Below are 21633 nucleotides of genomic sequence, written 5' to 3' on the forward strand. Positions count from 1 at the left end.
GGGAAAATCATTGTCTTCAGTCATTAGCCACAGGTGCAAACCTATGTTTAAATGAGTTTAAATGCACCAAAATTACCTCCTTAAACCAACTGACTTTATACTAAACTCTTGGGTAGAAGTAGTGGTGTTTGAAATAGTGGATAAACCCAAAAGTCACTCTCCACAGGCTGCATTTTCCCTCTCCATCAAACCTGAAACATGGCTGCTTACTCACTATAATAAGAAAAATAATATTGAACCAAATGTATGTCTTTAATTGCATCTTCAGTCATGAGTGAAAAAGATTCACTTCAGTATGGGTTGCACGACAGTGAACGATATGAAACAAACTTTTCTACTGGCAGCTCTTAAGCAGCCATACAGTGACAGTTGTGAGCAACAATATTCAAGTTACTTTCTTCCTTTCGTCAACTTGCCTCTGGAAAAAAAGGCTGAAGGGTGTAGATACGCACCTTTCCATAGGCTCCCCAGGACAGTTCCGTCTCTATAACCATAACAACGATCCCAAACATCCCAAAGATTAAAGCATAGTCGCTGAGCCGCTTCCTCTTCTCGAACAAGGCCCTGCGGTGTCCCAGCTTCTCCCCGATGTTCTGGTTCTTCTTCTTCCCAGATTTGCCCCCGCTGTGTCCGCAGCCTCCCCCTCCGTCTGCCGACGCGTAAGGCATCAGGCTGCTGGAGTTGTTCTCTGCTTTGGATCCACGAGCGTCCGACGCATCTGCCCCAGAGATGGGCTGCAGCGGCTGCGACTCGGAATCGAACTCGTGTATGTTTCTGCGGGACGAGCTCAAGTTGCTGAGCGGCCGCATGACGCCGCCGTTGTATCTGCAGCTGCTCATGGTGATGTGGCGGTGGCCGCCGCCGCCGCTGCCGCTGCCGCTGCCCAGGCTGCTGCCCCGCCGCTGCTGCTGCTGCTGCTCCGGATCCGGCTGTCTGGACCAGCTACCATGGCTGGAGGGGCTGAACTCGCTGTACTGACAGCCCGCTCTCGAGGAGGTCTCCGAGGGCGTCCTCAAAGTTCCCACGGTGGTCGGCGACGTCCCGCGGAAGACCAGGTTTTTCCTGCAGGTGTTGCAGGTGCAGCAGTGGTCGCGCTTGCTGCCGAGTCGGTCCTCCCGCCCGCAGTAGTGCTGGTGCTGCTGCTGCTGCTCCGGAAAGAAATGGTTCTGCAGATGTAATGGGCTTTCCATGTCAGTGCTGCCGTTTAAAGCAGCAGTCGGGCACCAGCGAGCCCCCGACGAAGGGCGTTCTGCTACTTGCGGGACGGAGCAGCTGCGTTACTGGAGCCATGTCGGCTCCGGTAGTTGGAGCGCGGAGCTGACGATTGGACAGCGGGTTCAAACCAGCGACCGGAACGTCACCAAAGGTTACAAGACCTTTGACAGCGCTCACTGTTTTGAGTCTTAAAACCTTCAGTCTCACTTCGTAGTTTCGGTTCCACAATACTTGGTAGATTGTTTTGGGTGCTGATGCCAGTCACCTTTTTGATGAGAAAACTTTGCGGCTTTGGGGCCATGTCGGGCCTCTGACTGTAAACCTGACTCCTTGTTTTAAGTTGTAAAATTCACCGTCTCCTCTGATTCAACTTCACTATTTTGATCATCATTTTGACTTGTTTTGTGTGTTCTGAGTCTATTGATATGTGTGTTCCCTCCACAATATTATGTTTGTGTGTTTCGACTATATTCCAAACCCATTGTTAATACTGACTACTTTACCTAAACCTATTACCTTATATCTAACAGAAAAACAGTACAAAGCCCACCCACAAAAAAAGATAAGAAAAAAGGCATCAAAAAGCAACACAGGAGGTCTGTCCTTAAAGTTAAAGTTAAGTGCAGATGCTCGGAGCAGAAACTGAATTTCTAGTTACGCTTTGATCAAAATCTTGCTATTAATTTAAAAAATATAATTTGATTTATTTCAAATGTGATATTTTATTTCTTCTTAGTAACGACAGCGCATATTAGCTCCAAACTTATTTTATTCAATTGTCTCACAAATCTCATCACAAGTCATGAACTCTGTTAAGATAATAGTGTTTTTCTCTGAACAAGGAGGGAGATAGCTAGCTAGCTAGGTAGGTAGGTAGATTTGGGTCTCTCCTTCAACTCGCCATGCTGATGATGGGTAGGCTGCTGACCACAGCGTAGCAGGTCGTCTAACAAAGTCTCTTTGTTGAAGCAACCTAAGTCTTCAGGAAGAGTGGCTTGCACTGGGTCTTCTGTTAACAGTGCAGTGTTAACAGTTTGCTAAGATGTTGTGCTCTCTCAACACATCATGCACTCACATCTCATCTCGAATAACATCAATAATTGATTTATCACCTTTCATCTCACATCTTTTTCTCATCCCATCTCGGCTCATTGACTCTTACCTTATCATATGACTCTAAGCATGTTTTTATCTTCGTCAGAGATCAACCTGATATGCAGTCTCTTTTTGAGCAATCTGAAATGATCGAATCGTGACATCAGTTCAGTGAATCTTGTTTACATAGGTCGCTCTCTGATGCAGAGGTTTCGGTGGAGGGTGGGTTGAAACAAAATACGAATACTTCAGTCATTACTACCACTCAGAGTCAGAAAGTTTTTATCACTTTCTCATCTTGAGTTTCATTCGGTTGGAGCTATATCATGGGTGTGGAATAAAATAAAGACAGAACAGGAGAAAAAAATGCAGAAAAGTGCTAGGTTCAAAAACTGACTATATAGATACACAGCATGTTTGGATGCTCTCTGGTCCATATGTGGCCCCAGGGCTGCACTTTGCCCTGGTCTGTGCGATGCTGTGTCCATTTGTGTTGAGCAGGAAAGCCTCGACTTGTCCACCTTCCTCCACCACACCATCCCCTCCCCACAACAATGATCCTGTTTGAGACTCAGCAAATACATCTTCTCACATATTCCTGACTATTTATTGACTTCATATGAAGAACATGTACAGCCCCGTCACCTCAGATTTACAGCATGTGGCTGTCATTCACCTCATTGGTTGGCCACCACGTGACCATGCTGGTGGGGAGCCCCCGTGAGTGTCTGCTACTGCAAATTGATGTGAGCGCTGAAGGCTGCGTTATAAATGGAGAAGAAGAGTTATGTCACCCTTAGGAAATACAACCAACCGCCTAAGAATGGAAAAGCTGCGCGGACATAAACCAGAAGCTGCAGAAGCAATGATCCACATGTCCCCTTGCTGCAGCAGCCACAGGACAGAAGAGAGACGCTTCTCTCTGGAAATTCATTCTCGCATTGTGCGCACGCATCATTCACCCAAACGCTCTTGTTTCTCTGCGACTGTGCGACAGTGGAGCTGTCCTTGGTTCTGGTAACTCGAGCGGAACCAACTTTCAGCTGCGTGCGCAGCCTCAGCGGCTCATTGATCTCCGGCAAGCGCCTTAATGAAACCAGCTCGCCGCACAGCATCGCAATGCGCACTTACTGCCGATTGGCTAGACCGCACGTCACGTGACGCGCGGTCCCACTAGCGGCGGAAGTCCCCCCGCCCGTGTCTTGCAGAGTATGAATGAATTGTGTGTGTGTTACATCCGTGTTAAGTATCCATAATAATGACGCACATTATGCAGGGCGAACATCAAATCTGTAAAACAAATCTTTAAGATGTCATTTTCTATCATAGTCATGTTCATGACAACATCTTTATACTTTTGTTTCTATCATATGAGATGCAACAGTTCAACATCCAGTGCATTTCATTAGTTTTCTGTTCTGTTTGTTCTCACTGTGTCGGTGTCACAGCAGGAGAGGCACCAGTCAATGGGCACATATAGACAGACAATATAGTTCACACACACATCTTTGCATATGTACAATTTAGACCCATCAATGATCCTATTTTAAACTTTTTTTTTTTTTTTTTTACAGTGGAATCAAAAGAAAAGAGAGTCCAGACAACTGCATTGCTCACTGCAAACCTTCAAAATCTGAAAGAAAAAAAAACCCGAAATATAGATATATTTGAATGCCAAATCAGCCAGATGCTGATGCAGATTTTCCCTGTTCTGTTTTTGGCAGGCATCACAAGACCTCACTTGACCGATTATAATCAGCAGGAACAACAACATTTTCTCCCCCAACATTTCACAAGAGGATAATTATCATGCAATACAAACATATTGGCTCCTTGACCCCCCCAAAAAAAGCAAAACAAAAAAAAAAGAAACAGAAACAGAGGCAAATCAACCCAATTCATAAAAAAGGGATGATTAAATTGAGTTGGGACAAATACAGATACAATAATATCAATACTTAGAGCTTACAAGGTCGAGACAAGAAAAACAAGTAAAAGCTGCAGACACTTATTCTGGGTCCAAGTACTTGAAATAGTTCAAACTCAAAAGATCCTCTAAGAGTGAGTTTAATTTCAAATTTAAGACGGCATATAATGTCATTTACCCAGGCTCTATGAGTTAGGGAGGTCGAGTCAGTAAAAGTAAAAGAATTTTCCTCGGTGCGATCAAAGAAGTAGCAATAACACCGTTCTCACCTTTGTCAGTTGTCATTCAGTCCTTCAGAAGTCTGTATTTGTCAACGTAGTTTTGGTAAAGCTTTGGTGAATACCATTGGGAAACACCTATTGCTGCACTTCCTGATTAGATAATGAAAAAGTAACATGGTTTCAAAAAAGAGGAAGCAGAACATGTAAAATGATGAATACACCAACATGTCGCATCTTTACTGGAGGTTCATAGATGGATGCATGTAAATATCTCTCAGATCAAGTGGAAAGTAATGTACTGTGTGAATCTTTGTTTAAACTGAATGGAGCTATTTCATTACCGATGCGCACGTCCGATAGTTTGACCTAAGGCCTCTTCTGCACGCAGACTCTGTCTGGATCCATCAGTTGAGGTTTGTTGAAGCTTCATACTTGGGGGGGAAAAATGACTGAAGAGTCTGATTGATCAGTCTTATTTTTGTTTTGAAATCTCATCAGTCAAATAATGGAAATGAGCCACCTCTGCATTCAAGGAGCATCATCTGGTCTTCATCCACAGTGATGCACATTCGGATGGCTGCGACCCTGCTGCACGTGTTTTTTCAACACTAAATTGACAATCTGTCAAAACTCCAGCACAAGAACATCAGAGGAAACCTCAATTCCTCTGAGCACATTGATCGCTCTTCAGGTCCCATGACGTCGAGCAGAGAAATTGCTTTTAGTACATAATTCATGGAGACTTCTTTGCTCGGGGACTTCTTTTTAATAACTGTCTGGTCTCAGAAGATAGAAATCACAGATGCGATTTGGGGCAAGACGAATGATAGAAATTGCTGAGAATTCTTAGAATGCCCTTATGCCTTTTTAAAAATTGGTTTCAAAATGTGTATGAATGACACGTCAATTCTTTTGACTTAAGTCCTCATCAGCAAATAAGATCATGAACCCCACGACTAGACACTGCAGACCAGAAACCTGCTTTGGGGGACCTTTCATGTTCGTAGGCTGGTGGTCATAAAGTTACGGCCTCTTGGAATGAATAAACTAAACTAATAAAAAGCCTGTGACTGCTTTTCAATTCCCTCCCATGTTTCTTCATAGCTCTGATTTGTATTTAAGGCAAAACAGACAAGCACTGAGAGGGTTTTTGTGTTGTGCTACTGCATCCCTGAGGTCCAAGACTTACCTCCAAATGACTCCACGATATGACTTCAGAGAGCAGAAGACAGAATGTGGATGATGGGAACTAAATAAAGGCAGTAAAAATCAGTGTCTAAATACATGACACACCAGAGACTGCCTCGTTGTGAAGCAAAAAAATACTGCTTAAAGAAGGAGCAAAAGTGTTTACATTTATTGAAGTATATCAGAAAATTGACTTTTATGAAATATTTTTGTTTAAGAAATGTGAAATATGAAAGTGTGTCTGTTGATACACTGGTGAGCTACGCTCTGGTCATCCCCTCCCCTGGCTAGCTGGGATTGTCAGTCAAATGCTGTTTACAATAGGTAGATTGACCAGGCTGTAATAACCAAACTATATTGATCGGCCACTGCTGGACAAGACGAAGGCTGTTGTGGGGTGTTTGTTGTCTGCAGTGGACAGTAGCTATCAAATAAGGTTCAAGGGTGAGAGTGAAGGGCTCCTTGTTGTGGGCTGTATTTTCTGCACTCGGATTAGTGATCCATGAGTGATTGAATACATCAGCTTTTTCAGTGTTTGTTACCCATTATTGAAGTGGGAACAATATTAAGGTCTTATTCTTTTTCTTGGAGATGCATAAGAAAAAAAAAAAAAAATAAAATAAATATATATATATATATATATATATATATATATATATATATATATATATATATATATATATATATATATATATAATTGTTTGTGCATTCAAATATATATATATATATTTAAATGCACAATTAAAATATATGTTGTAAATGTTATAATAAAATTATAAAAAAGCAATACATTTATTCATAAATTTATCCATACACTTATTTATTGGGGCTTGGGATAGGCATCCCTGGACAGGCTGAACTGACCGACCACCATACAGACACATCTGAGGTTAAGGTCAAACTTTTTTTTTTTCTCAAGTATATTGGGCACCATAAAACTACAGAACAATCTTTTGAGCTCAATCATTAATTTTCCTTAATATCTCTGAGGGCAGAATTAGCAGACCATCCTCTCTCATCGTCCGTGAAATCGAGTAAACATGTTCCACTGCACATGCCACCAGAGGTAGACACCTGCTCCCACTGCAGCACTTCACACTTGTGTTCACTCGAATTCATCCTCTAATGTCACTGATACCTGGATTCATTGGGCTTTTAGCAGCGTCACAGCCCACGGAGCAGCTATTTATGTTGGGCTGTAGATTTACTGGCAGTGGGTTTCAGCTCCAGGCTCAAGGGCACGCGGTCATGATATACAGGATGTGATCTTCACGCTCGGCTTACAGGTTTATCTGCATGAGCGCAACAGATCTATGGTGCTCTCCAGATTTTAGCAAAGTTGACATCAGCAGAAATACGTTACAGGCTTCTGCAATTTTTACACCTTAAGCAATTTTATTTGAATTGCTCTGACCTGAAATACTCACTTCCTTGTTTGACAACAACTTCCTGGAACAACAATTGATATTGATCATTTGTATTTGTTGCTGAGTCAAGACTAGGAGTCCCAGCTGTTGGGTCAGGACCCAGATGTGGCTCGAGGAGTCACTTTCCTGGGCAAACAATCTGAAATGAAAGAGCAGTGTTATATGTGAGGTGCAATTGTAAATTCCGTTTTTGAATATAAATGTAATTTTATTAAGTTTAATTTATTTCTTGATTTATAGAATCATTGTTTCCCTGTAAGTTGCAGCGACTAGTATTGCTGTTGAGGTTGGAACTGCCAGGCAGAAGGTGGAGAAAAAGGCCAAAGAGAAGATTGATGGAGGTGGTGAAGGAGGACATGAGGTTTATTGGTTTGAGAGAAGAGGAAGCAGAGGACAGGGTGAGATGGAGGAAGATGATCCGCCTCCCTGAAGGGAGAAGCCCAAAGAAAAAGAAGAAGACCTTGACCAGGTTTACATCCAAGCACAGTCTGTAATACAGGTTGGCACCTTTTCCCCAGTCAGGTGTCTTAACACTGTGATCATTTGTGTGTCAGTCTGGTGCTGCTTGTTTCAGCTGCAACCTCACTGGTTCAACTGTTTGTGCCTGAATCGTTGGAACAAAAATCTGTGCCACACTAGGCCTTTGAGGAGTGAGTTACCCATGTTACCCAAGGATATTCTTCACAATCGTGTTCAGTAGTTTATCGGTCGAGCCCTGCCTGTGTCACTCTCTGACTGAAACCTAATGTCATGCATTACATCTGAGGCAGGCTTATAAATGTAAATGTATTCCTTTATTTGTTTTTGGACTGTGAGAGTAAACCGGGTTTGGGTCAAAGCCCAATGTCATGCATTTTGTTTTGACCTGTTCAGATTTGGGAACAGAGATTGTTTAACGTCACCCTGGCAACCCAGCTGCACCAGTTTGCAATGATGTTGTACCAACAGACCGGTGGCAATGTGAGCACTGGTTTAATTTTTTTTTTTTAATCATAAAAGACAACTGATTTTGTCTTTTCCAAATGTTGACTCTGACTAAATGACTTTCAGAGCCAGTTGCACGGCTTACTGAGATAACCTTCCATACAATGAAAAAAATGATCGGAGCATTTTCTCCCAAACCTTGGCCTCCACAGGTGAGCTAGCTTTTATTAGATCTGAGTAAGAGCAGCTACTTCCTTGTGCTACTTGTGTGCAGCACGCTTCATTTTTACAACTTAATGGCGAACAATTTGTCACAAGATGTCTCCAAAGTAAACAAAACAGGAAGATAAATTACTGGACGTTTAACATGCTTTCTCAACCGCCCTGTTTTTGCTTGTTCTGTGTTCCAGCTATAAATAATATATATATAAAAAAAAGAAAAAACAAAACTTTTTTTTAAAGCCAACCCCATACACTTGTCCTTCCCCCACACACATTTGATGCTTAATTCAAATTAAAATGTTTCCTTATCTTACTGTAAATATGTGGGTGAACTTCCTGCTCAGTGGAATGTGCTCTACTGACCTACTTGATACTTTGCCTGACATGTCAAAATAGCAAACTCAAAACTTAAGGTGCTACACTTTTTTTTTTACACAAATTTTCTCTGTTCTTAAGGACAATCCAGAGCATTTGCTGGGGGGGGGGGGGGGGGGGGGGGGGGGGCCTTCCTGCGAATAAAACAAAGCAGAACAAAAAGACCTCCAGACAAGGGAAATAGATGACAACAGAACAAGACCGTCTTCTGCCTGTTTGTCTTTCACAACGTGAAACAACTGATCTGGATGAAATACACCTATAAAGCGAGCGTGAGACTGAGCCTGAAAAGGCTCCTTGTAAAGTGAACCTGTGAGGTTTTCATTATTCATTGTGGTAAAGCGTTACCATGACTCTCCGTCTACTTGGGAGGACTGCTCCACTTTGGCACGAGTCATTGAGTCTCGGTTCCCACTGCCAAGTCTTTCTCTGGTAGCCTGATACAAAGAGTCGGTCCTCTGAGGGAGATGCACTTTTGATGAGATGCAAATGCAGTCGTTTCTGCGTATCTGCACCTCAGTGAAACACACCTCCAGAGAATTCCTCTTTATTAAACGGATGCACACTTTATGTACAAACAATAGGCATCTGAGAAAATGCCTTGGAAAAGTGACCTTCCCACATACTGTATCACCCCACCAACATACATGCAGATCTACCGACCTGTCAACCACCACATCCACCCCAGAATCTCAAGTCTTGCTCCCTTTAAAATCATTTTCATTCTTCCGAGCACGTTCATGGAGCCATTTCCGTCCAACCTTCATGACAGTTTTAACACCATCACACAGGTGCAGCTGCGTCTCCATCCACTCACACGCTGCTTGTGGACATCTTGTCGTGCAGGAGCAAACACCTCCTGATCCATTGGGACCACGACAATATTAAAATGAATTAGAAAAGACAGTCCTTAATTTTTAAAATCAAATCCCACCCCAAAAAAATACAACAAAAAGCGTCAACAAACCAGGATGAGTTCATAACAGGAAAAAAGTCCTAAACTAGTCCTAACTAAAGGCGTCACTGAACTGGAGAAACGAAACCTAGCAGAGTCTGTAAACAGAGAAAATAAAACAATGAACAGTGAAACACAAACTTGCTTCAATGGTTGTCAGTACGAACATATGAGCAGGGAAAACAGAGAACTAGACAAAGGAGGACAAAATACAAACTTAGAGCACCAGGGTTTCAGAGAGTGTGATCAAAAAATAAGTCAACGAACAGATAAATGAGCAAAGGAATGAGAGCCAGTGAGGAGAGCCAATTGACCATAGACACAAGCAAAGTGGACGTCGCTGGAGTGCAGGTGTTTTTAAGCTCTGATGATGAGTGGATAATTGACTCTAGCCATGTGCCACATACCAAGGAGGAAGGAGGGAAAACACAAAACGGAAGTTACGGGACAAAATAAAAGCGGATCATGAGCAGAAAATCTGTATTTACAGGCCTTTTATATCAATTATTTTCAGTCTGTATTTGAAAGTGGCAGCTGTGCAAACCAAGCATTTTTCTGGAGCCCGATTAAAATGAGAAGGCAACACCAGCGCAGCAGATGTTGGTGCAGAAGTTCCCTCTTGTGTGTTTGTCTGACAGCACCTGGGACCTCATTACAGTGACAAGTCTGACCTCAATTCACTCCGTCTGTCAAAGAGAATCACTAAACAAGAGTTGTTCTGAGAACAACAGTTGAAATGAGGGTCATAAAATGTGTTCGGGTCAAACCTCTGACGGGTTTCCCTCCAGATGATTGGAGCACAAGAATAGGTTGATAACATGCTCTGATGAGGAAGGACGTCACTCTGCTCACCAAAGGTCCGTCCACATGTCGAGCCTCACCAGGACCAGGTAACAAGTCTGAGACTTCACGGAGAGAAACTGCTGTGGTGAGTCCCATGTTTAAACATGGAAAGTCAATCAAGTGATCAGTATTTTAAAGATCTTTTTTTCTGTTAAGTAGCAGTTGACAGGCAAATTGTCAGGCTTCCAGTCGCTGTTGGATGAAACCTAACTAAAGTATGCCAGTTTGGTGCGATTAAGGATTTACGTCCATAGTAAAGCTTCTGCCCCGTCCCCACATGAAGGGCAAAAAAAGAGAACTTTAACTGAATTGAAGCTGGTCTTTGAAGCTGGTCTTGGCCCATTCTTTTTTAAATTGACAGATTTAGGTAAGTTACAACTTGCACTTCTAGCGTCTGACCTGAGAGAAAACAGGCTCCACAAGACTCTTCACCTTCATTTTAATTCTTTATTCCCATCTTTAGACCTTCAGCGGGGACAGCAACGTCAGAACTTTATGATACAAAGATCACGCTCATTTGACTAACACTTCAAATCTCCTTGAATCTGGGGCCTGAAATACCCCAATTTGAAATGTCAGCTTTCTGCAATGATCATGACAAACTCAACAAGAGACAGTCCTGCACGTTGAGTCTGGTGGGTGTTGTTGTGCTGTTACTCAACTGGGACTGTCTTAATGCTGCTGCTTGTGTCCACTCATCCTTGTGGGACTCCAGGCTCCTGTTGGACAGTGATGCGACACGTGGTCATTCTCAAATTATAGCTCAGCTGTTTATTACTGGTCTATTCTCCTCGCACCAGAGACATCTAGCGGTGAATTGTGTGTATTGCAGCGGCGTTGATTCAAACCTATTACGTATGACGCTGGTGCAGCAGAGTAGATCCTTGAGCTCGCTCTGAATTTTAAGCATCACTCACGATTTTAGATGGCAGTAACATATAACTGTCGCCATTAAGGATATCAAACGTGCTTGCTTCTTTTGATATTCAGACATGTTGTTGCATGTGGAGGACTTGGATAACACGACTGGGCTTGGTGTGATATTGAATATACACAGTGGGGTGGAAAAACAGACACATCGATTACAGTCTTTCGGCATTTTCCCTCTCTCGCTCTCTGTCTTCTACCTGTCTTCCACCTCAGAGTCAGGCCTCTGTAAACCCTTCTACATGAGCTGTCACTCTGATATACTAGATTCTAATCTCAGAAATTAGTGATCGTCTTTAACAGGACTGATATAGTTACTAAATACCACTAACTGAAGTCAGAACAAGTGAACAGTTAAAATAAAGTGAGTGCAATGAGAACAGAACTCTGATGTTTGTTGGGGGGCAAGTGTTTTCAGCAAAAGGAACATCAACATGCATTATTTGGAAACTCCATATGGAGTTGTGTTGAGGGGAAAAATAACAAAACGTAACAGTGAGATGCACATTTTCTGAGGTCACGTTTGCTCAAAGCTAATAATCTTTAGGGTTGCACAACAACTATAGACGTTGGTCCTCTCAGGTAATTCCAAACTAAACTTCACTAACTTCGTGGACAACTGCACTGGTAAATGAGTAATTTTTTTTTTTTTTATTGCAATGCTGACTTGCTGTAGCCGAGTGTCGGACACAGAAGAGAGGGGTTTTCAGGGATCCATTCCAGCGTCACTTCTCCAGCAGAGATGATGCCGACGCAGCCTGCAGGTCAGTGTTTTGAAGTTTGTGAATCAGTATCATGAAACGTTCATTTAATTTGTGATGACAGCTGTAGATTTGTCAGTAAGCCAAAAGACTTTTTGACTTTGACCAATTACCCTTTGATACATGTTAAACCTTGAACAGAAGACATCATGATCGAAATGTACAACTCACATATGAAAGTGACCAAGGCTTGATAAAAAAAAAAATGTGATTGAGAAATTCATTCAGATCTCATAACACCTTCTATAAAAACAGTTGTTTGTCATATTGTTGGTTGGAAGCTTCTCTCACGAGACCATTCCCACAGAGGCTGCACACCACAACCGCCAGGCTCCAAGTACATGGCAAAGGTTTCAACTTCTGGCAAGTATTTATGATTTTTGTGCTGCAGAGAAGGTACGGGTCTGAGCGAGTCAAATGCTGCACCTCATTGACAGTGACGAAAAAGGGGGCAAAGCCATCAAAACTGTTGAATATTTTCCAGATACTTCTTGTAATTTGGTGATGAAAGTGAAAGCAGTGAGGTGCTACTGTCAGATGCACCAAAATATGCTTTTTCTGAAACGCACCATGTTTACTTGGGGAAAACAAATTTCATTTTCACTTCTGGCTCCAAAAGCACTTCAGCGGCTGCTGAGCATCATGGGTTTTTAGTTAGCGTGGCAGTGCTTTTTAGCAGTGAGCCATTAGAGGCCATTTTGAAATTGCTGGCCGATATTGTGGATGAACCATTAAACTGTGAAGTCTGGCTGTACAAAAATAGCAAAGTTAAAATAGTAATGTATGAGTGGAACATCCAAAACGGTCAGGGTGTCCGGGGAAGACAGAACTGAAGTGCATGTGGGAGTCACCAATAGACACTTGGAGCAACAAGCTCAGGAATGATATTATAAAACCACAACAATACAAGAGCACACAAGGTGTCATCACACCGGGAGAGAAGACTATGAACAGAACTGAGGTGGCAGATTTGGAACAGAACATACCCAGAATCAGACGACAAACAGACGAACTAACAAATTACATGACACTGGTATCTCAGGTATGAAAATAGAAGAGAACATAACTTGGAGGTCAGAACCAGAGCAAACAAATGTGGTGATCCGACTCACACACAGCCAAACAAAGACAGAAACAGAAAGTGTGCAGCAGAACTTGCGCACAAAAAAATGTAACTAACTGGGACAGGAAAAGCGCAGGCAACAATGCAGCCCACATCTCCCATCTCTCCTCTGGTTGGCGCAACAGAGCACTGAGCAACGAACCAACCTTCATACAACATCTTCACCAGGGCCACAACTGTGATGTGAACTGAATTTTCCAACTACAAAATCAGCTGGTTTGTTTTGAACAAATCCAAAGTCAAAATTATTAGAGTACTTGGCAACATAGTTGCTTCAGATGCTTATGTTTATGGTGTCCTCTAACAATGACAGAGACACCTAAAACACAGGGTTTCTGTTGTACCATTCTGAGATGATGTGGCTATACTGTATACAGATGAAGCAGTTCAAAAGTTTCCAGTTTCCATGGTGGCTCCCAGAAAGATCTGTGATTGCTTCACGCTCCTTTCATGTGTGTTTATTTTTATATTTGCTCACCACAGCGTCAGTGCCCTCTTATTATTGCACTGATTTTTGTATCCGGCATCGGTGGAACGTTTCAGTATGGATTTGGTGTCTCGGTCATGACCTCTCCATCTGTGGTGAGTATAGAAACATCTGCTCCTCCTGGAACCAGAGAGAAAAACAAGTGAATGAAACAAAGTGTTTTTACACTTCAGTTCATAAAGGTGCTGGTTAATGAGACGGCTCTGCAGAGATACAATGTGGTTTTGAGCGAGAGGGAGCTGGCTCTCATCTGGTCCTTCATGATCTCCATTTACGCCATCGGAGGGTTGGTGGGGGGCCTGTTGGCAGGGTGGCTGCTGTCTTACGGCCGGTGAGTGAACAGAACTTAAATCAAAACCTCTTGCAATTTGGAACAAATTCTCTCAGAACATCACTCAGAAGGCATCACGCCAAATCTTTCCGTTTCCTCATACCTGCTTCATCATCAGCCTCAGCATCATTTTGCCCTCTCTGAAACACGACGGAATCATTGTATTGAATATGAAAACTGAAGAGAAAGACAGAAAATAAGGTCAGTGGAGGTGAAGAGTCGGTGTGACAAGGTAGAATGATCAGGTCTGCCGAAGGTGGAAGAGACTGACTTCCTGAAACACCAAAAAACAGAGGAGAAAACCGAAAATGTACCTCACCAGTTTCTTAAAGTGAACCTGAATAGTCACAAATAATGCAGAACAGTCTGTGAGGAGAAATATGGTTGGATGAAACAATTTCAACAAGGCAGCTGGGGTCACATGCTTACTGGGCCTTTGGACATAAGACTATCGTTGGAGCATGTCATGCAACATTTAGTTAACCAAGTGATTCTTGCTAATATAAATGATAACACCAATGAACATTTGCATTTCAGAATCAGAATCAGATTTATTGTGGTGGTGGGACTTTAATGTGTTAATTACGATGAATTAATGAATGAATGAATAATAAAATTAATAAGTAATATACCAAATTCATTCCAATTGAAAAATGTGGCTTCTACTGGCAAATATTTTTATACCATTAAACTGCAATTAATTGAGATTCATTTATCACAAATTCTCTAAATAACTAGAATCATTTTTTAAATTTATTGCCATGGTCAGTGGGGATTCCACCAACTCGGAAAGTGCTTTGGAAAATGTGCAGTCAATAAAATAAAATAAAATAAAATAACAGAAACAACTAATAAATAAATAACCCACAAACAACATTGCTATTACATATTTCTTCTCTTATTCTTTCTTCGCCTTGCTTTTGTTCCTGAATTTCCTGAAACTTAAGTGGTAATGAACCATCCCTAAACTCTGCTGCAGAAAAAGGTGTCTCCTGCTAAACAACGTTTTTGCCATCCTCGGCTCGGCACTGATGATTTCCAGCAGACCGGCACGCTCTTTTGAGATGATCATGGCGGGACGGTTCATCTACGGGGTCAATGCAGGTGAGCTGAGTGAACTCTGACCCCAACTCACCATCCATCTTTCTGGTATTCCGATCAACTTGTTTTCATTTCTACAGGGGTCACCTTATCTGCTCACACTTTGTACGTGATCGAGTGTACGCCCACTAAGCTGCGGGGGATGGTGGGCGTCACGGTCGGCACGTTCATATCTCTGGGGAAGTTCACCGGGCAGCTACTGGGGCTCAGGTGCGACAGTCAGCTTCATTCAAATACGGAACTCTTGGAACTCTCAAGATCTGACTTGTTGTATTGTTTGTCTTGAACAGCTATGAGACTCTTGAACAGCATGTGACTTGACAGGACAGGATGAAAACGTAGCATAATTTCTTGCCTCAATACTTTGTGTCTAAGGTGACATAAGTTTCCATAGTCTGCATGCATTCATTACGCCACGCGGTCCCAGCTAGGCAGGGTTGCAACTGCCAGGTTGCCACACAAAGACAATGTCTCCAGCACTGATCAGAACTTATCTCTCTCTAACTAGAGGGTTAATCGCTCACTCATCCTGTGGGCTCCTGACACTGTGTAACACAAGTCTTACATGAGGAAACTGCTGTCAGGTTGCATGATGGTAGACTTTGATGGAACTCACTGCTCATCGCCAACATTTATCTATTTATTGTCTTTAAATATGCCACATGGAGCAAGTCACACAAGTGCAAGTCTCCAGAGTGCCAAGTCGAGTCAAGTCATAGCTTTAAGCCTAGTCATTAAATGATAGCAAGGTGGAAGACAACCGACCTGAAGTGCTGAACTTTATGCTGCAACCCTGACAGTGAACCCATCCTTGTGTGCTACCGCCTCACTCCGCCTTTTGCAAACTTTCCTCATAATAATACAGATTATTAAAATAAAATCAGGTATCCATTAGTGCTAGGGCTGCAGCCTGCAACAAACTCTATGTTGAAATACACTGAATAGACCAAGCATCTCTACGGTACTGATCTATCCTACGTTCTGTTTTAGTTCAACAAGGGATGCTTTACTTTCACATCAAATACGGGATGATTCTGCATTTCAGGGGGCGGGTGGCTGCCCTGCTTGTCACGTTAGTTTTACAAAAGTGGGCTGTGAGCCAATGTCAGGTTAAAAAGAATGGAAAAGCAAGACCTCACATGCCTTCTTTCAGTGTTGCCTGAAATGGTGAGGAAACGACATGCAGGAAGTCACATGATGATGCCTGCAACCTGCCGAATATTTATAACGATTCACATTACAACAACTTGTTGAGTCACTGCATGCAAGTCTCAAGTCATGAGTAGCAAGTCAATGTCAAGTCATAGCTTTTACCACTGTTTGTCCAGCCAGTAGCAAGTCCTGGCTCTGGAGACTAAGGCTGCATCCCATTTCTCACCCTAACACTCGTTTTAGACCCTAACACGGGGTTTTGCACGTTCATGTGTCAGTGTAGTGTGTCTCAATACTCTTAAGACAAAGGGCACTTGCTGTTTACCACTTGAAATGATCCCTTCAAACTGAGGGAGCTCCGTAGCTGACTTGAAACCAAGTGGGAATATGAAGTGTGGATAGATTTCCAGGATTCCAAAGTACTTTATTTAAAAACAATGTTGGACAGGACAACAGGGACATTTTAGTAGCGAGGACTACTCTTCCGTTTGTTGACTTTCTCTGGTATCACACGTTAGCGACCCAAGTGGTCGACCGTGTCCGACAACATGAACAATACAACATGTATGTACAACAGTATGTTTTTATTTCTTCTGACCAAACAACAGTGGGCTAGCATCCAGGCTAACGTTAACATACTCATAGCTCATATCAACAGATCTGTCACCGCAACATAGAGGAGAAGCTCCGCCCATTCCTTCTCTGTTGGTTCACCAAACCAAGTGAGATGATCAGCGCAGATGCAAGAGGTTGCAACAACGTTGGAGCTGGCATTTCCAAGACGTCTCCAACACTGGATATGTAGGAAACAAAACACAGCACAGCAGCCAATGACATGTCGTCTTTACACGTGACGTCATGAAGTGTTGTTCCAATTCTGAGTTACGTCAATCACTTCACTTGGTCATCGGCAGGAGCTTCATAGCTAAGGGCACTCAGAACCAAGTGCTAGTGTTAGGGGGAGACATGCGACGCAGCCTTAAGTCGGACTCTGTCGTTCTCTCTTGCGATGGCAACACATTTCAGCAGTAGTTCTGAATGTATTATGTAATCATTGTGAATGTTCATTCAGTTATTTGTTATTTTACCCTAAGCGAGTGCTGTGCAACATTACTGAGCTTTGCCAAACTTAAGAAATGCACAAGTGAGTTCTTGAGCAGGTGGTTGAGAGTCTGACTGCTCTTGTCTTCCAGTCAGCTGCTGGGCTCAGAGCACCTCTGGCCCTGGCTGCTCGGTTTCAGCGGCGTGGTGGCGCTACTTCAGCTCCTCATTCTTCCCCTCCTCCCTGAGTCTCCAAAATTCCTGCTGCTGGAGCGGGGAGACCAGGTCGCCTGCGAGAAATGTAAATCACTTCAGCATCCTTGCGTAATGTCGACTGTATCAACCAAATATCTGCACTTTCTCGACCACACTTCTCAGCTTTAACACGGCTGTGTGGCAGCATGGACATCAAGAAGGAGGTGGAGGAGATGCTGAAGGAGAAATCTGCCGTGCAGAACGTTCGCAGCCACTCAGTGATGGAGCTGATGAGGAAAAAATCTCTCCGCTGGCAGTTGGCCACCACTGTCGTCTTTTTTACGGTCCTGCAGCTCAGCGGCATCAATGCAGTGAGTCCCGCACTCCTCATGAGTTTGTTCGTTGCTTTGTGCATCAGGTCCTCGATGTTCCTCAGCTGTTGCTGACACATAATTCCTCGCTCTCTTGTGCATTGCACACCGTGTAGATAATGATCCTTAAAATGTGGCTCCATAGTCACACATGGTCCGCTGAGAGAGATTTGTAAAAACAAAATGGTGTAACTGAAGAGGTTTTCCAGTCTGATAGCATGAGGATCTTGTCTTTGCAGGTGATGTGGTTCTTCAGGCTCAGTCAAGCCAAAACCTCCAACATTCACAAAGCTAGTTGTCAGGATGATGTTCATATATCCTTTCTTTTCCATACCAGGGTTCTAAGTCAGAAAATGGTGGACGGCTCTGTCCAGGATGAGAGGGAATTGTAATGACTGTGCATAATCCTCACTCATGAATGTCAGTTTGTTCAGGAGAAGATGCAAATAAGCCAAAATGCCAAGCTTATGAAGTACTGAAGGCCCTCGGAGTAAATGATGACAAGGAGCAATAGGATCCACTTGACAGAGCATCTGTCCTGGTCCAAGTCAATGTCACTTAAACACTTTTGTGTTTATTTGTCATGACTCACGGATTCATCTTCTCTGCCCTCTACAGGTCTACTTTTATTCATTTGAGGTATTCCGAGAAGCAGGGATACAGGAAGACAAACTACGTTTTGCTGCTTTAGGTACTGGACTGTGTGAGCTCACCACCTCAATCACATGTGTAAGTTAGTGGTATCATTATATCATTCACTTCTGGTGTGTCTAGCCTTGTCCCCTTCTCACTATTGCTGTCGGGTGTCAAAGTCAAAGTCAACTCGATTGTCATGAATACCAAATGCAAGACATCCAGTATAAATTAAATTGCAGTCCTCCCCAGAACACAGTCAAGTGTATAAAATAGAATAAAATAAGGCATGGTCTCTTCACTTTCCTGAGGAGCTGCTGCTAAAAATTCAATGTTTTTCAAACAATCTACAGTCACTCCGTTAGGAGGATTGACCTAACCAACCAGACACCACCCTATGATGGAAATAATGTTATGAGCGACGAGATATCCATCGAACATCGCACGTAGGTCTGTCATTACATCTTGAGCTGAGCTGACCAGTCGATTGTCAGTTTAAAAGCCAGCCACAGGGCATGTATAAACACGTCAGTATAAAATAGAGAACTCTTGATGCCACTATTGTTGTCAGCATTGTTTGGATATTTTATGGCACGTTTCAACACCCAAGGATCAAGGGACAAATCAAGTCTGCCAAACCCTCTTTTGGAGCCCCCAAGAGCTGGGGAATTGATCAATAGAGCCAGCATGAATGGAAAGCCTTTGTGGATTTTGTCATCCATCATGATCAAATGTTGTTTTACTGGCTGTGAGCAATCCAGGATCTTTCAAACAAATTGCAGTGTATGTGTGAAAAGACATCTGAGTTACCCTCCACAAGTGAAAAAGGGAAATTTTCTGTAATAAGAGAATGTGTTTTAAGAGTTGTGTTCTGATTTTCCAGTTAAAACAGTGCCAGTTACAGAATTTTATATAAATCTTTGCAATTGAAACTTTTTTTTTTAACGTTGGCCCCTTGTGTGAGTGACTTTGGTGGCCATGTGTATCTCATTTTTCTTGTTGGCAGAGTAGAAACATTTAATTGTCACTTTAAGACTTCCACAGTAAGAAGTTTGAAGTTTAAGTGTGAAATCTGACAGTAAAAAGACTTTAAAGTTCCCTTCACTGGCCTCTGACGCGATAATGTCACTTTGTTTTTCATAGAAAATTCATAATCAAATAAGTCAATTGACCTAGACATAAACATAGATGTTTGTTTTTCTAAAGCACCTAATGATGCATACCACCTCCAGACGAGGAGAGTGTCATGTCGAATCAGTAGAATGACTTGGCTCCGGCAAAATGCAAATCGCTGTGATCACAAAGAAACAGAAGGTAATACAAAGCAAAGGAATGATACTAACTATTCTGGCTCGTCTGATAAACAATACGTATGATGAACTTGCTTCACCTGTCCATCTCACATCATGAACAAAGACATACTCAAGTAGTAGCTCTACTGTGAGATGAGCAAGCAAGAACCAACAAGAAGCAATTTCCGGTCTTGTTCTGCATTTTTGGCCACAAACCACAAACATTTCCATTTGGCTGAACACTTTTTCCCCTCCAGCCTCCCACTCTCACATCAATCTTATGTTCCAGTCGCAGCTCTGAATAAATCATTCATGTAAATGCCGGTAGACGATAGATTTATGTTTCTTCGGGTTATATTCCTGAGCTTATTTTTTAACTTTCTTGGTACAGTTCTTGATCATTGGAAGGTTCGGCAAAAGATTCCTGCTGTTCAGAGGCTACTTGGGAATGTCCGTCACTCTTGTTCTTCTGACCATCACTCTGAATCTCCAGGTACATTTTTTTTGGTGCTGATCATTAGTGACTGCCATCGTGCCACTGACTAACTCCACCCCCTCCACAGCGCCTCCTCTCCTGGATGCCCTACTGCAGCATGGTTCTTGTTTTCGTCTTCATTTTCTTCTTCTGTATCGGGCCATGTAAGTTTGACATTCCTGGCACGGTTAAAGAGCTGATGAACAAAGGAAACTCACACCTTTCTCCTCTTGCTCTCCACCCAAAGCTGGAGTGACAGCCCCTCTTCCAGGTGAACTCTTCACTCAGCCCTACAGAGCAGCAGCGTACACCATAGCAGCCTGCCTCAACTGGACCGGACTCTTCCTGCTGGGGATGGTTTTCCCAGTGCTGGTGGTGAGAGTTCTGACACAGACAAATGCTCCTTCTGTCATCGATAGCCACGATCACTGACCGCATCATTCTGTTTTGTTCTTTTAGGAGCATCTGAAATATTTCTGCTTCATCATTTTCCTCTTCTTCTGCATTGCCGCTACTTTGTACACATGGTTCTGCATGCCTGAGACGGCGAACCGGACCCCATTGGAAATTGCAGACGAGTTTAGGAGGATGCACAGTAAATCTACGAACTCCCAGGGCAAGCAGTTAGCCGTGAATAACAACCTCGACATCGTGTTTGTCACCAAACTTTGATGAACTTCTGTTGTGGCACAAATTCAAGTTGTTTTTGAAATATATTTTTTTTCTATATTTTTAATGTTGTTTCTTGAAAAATATTTGATTGTGAACCTGTTGAAGGTCATTGAGGTATTTTTTTTTTTCTACTTAAACTTTCTACTTAACTTTTAAAGTGTAGTGATAAGAATTTCTGTATTTGGGTTTTACCGTGTTTTGGGTAAGCTAAGAGGTAAGAAAAGAAATGCCCACGTTTGATGAGTTAAAGTGCGATGCCAACATCTGCTCAGACGACCTGGTGATCACAGCAGTACGTCTCTGTTTGCACAACACTCAAGCAATGGTAAGCTCTCCTCTCTGAATTACATTGAATGTGAGTTATATAAAGCCCCTAATATGACTCTCCTCCTCAATATGTCTCCAAAATCAATGAAGGCCGCTTTTGTGTTTAGTACTGTTTAAATGACTGGTTAGGCTTAGGGTTACTAAGACTTGGTTCGGTTCTGCCTCCCTCTCTCTCATTTACAAAAGTCTGGGTGGAGACACGTCTCTACCTACAGCAGGGTTCTCAAACTGATCCACAAAGGGGCCACAGTGGATGCCGGTTCTTGTTCCAAGCCGACACATTGTTCCCCATAGCGTCGTATATTGACACAGGGAAAGTTGCTTTCAGTGGTGCATACTGATGCAGTGGCAGC

General features: G+C 42.7%; 2 protein-coding genes across 5 annotated transcripts in view; one reads left to right on the top strand and one right to left on the bottom strand.

The window, feature by feature from the left end:
• Positions 1–1190, bottom strand: part of kcnn2 (potassium calcium-activated channel subfamily N member 2) — a 33878-nt gene extending 32688 nt beyond the window's left edge. For 2 of the 4 annotated variants that reach the window (XM_053874377.1, XM_053874387.1), the window contains exon 1: positions 453–1190. In XM_053874377.1, coding sequence (XP_053730352.1) covers positions 453–1190 — 738 coding nt within the window. The remainder of the gene's footprint in view (positions 1–452) is intronic. The other 2 variants (XM_053874409.1, XM_053874398.1) reach the window with 1 other exon arrangement.
• A 12562-nt stretch (positions 1191–13752) lies between these two features.
• On the top strand, positions 13753–21042 carry LOC128752226 (solute carrier family 2, facilitated glucose transporter member 9-like). The gene is made up of 11 exons (XM_053853206.1): positions 13753–13785; positions 13864–14021; positions 15001–15125; positions 15203–15332; positions 17468–17616; positions 17694–17881; positions 18500–18610; positions 20198–20299; positions 20370–20445; positions 20529–20656; positions 20741–21042. The coding sequence occupies exons 1-11, from the start codon at positions 13768–13770 to the stop codon at positions 20951–20953; spliced, it is 1398 nt and encodes a 465-aa protein (XP_053709181.1). The 5' UTR covers positions 13753–13767; the 3' UTR covers positions 20954–21042.
• Positions 21043–21633: the final 591 nt, after the last annotated feature.

Source organism: Synchiropus splendidus, chromosome 1 (genome assembly GCF_027744825.2).
Source record: "Synchiropus splendidus isolate RoL2022-P1 chromosome 1, RoL_Sspl_1.0, whole genome shotgun sequence".
In the NCBI taxonomy this organism is placed as follows: domain Eukaryota; kingdom Metazoa; phylum Chordata; class Actinopteri; order Syngnathiformes; family Callionymidae; genus Synchiropus; species Synchiropus splendidus.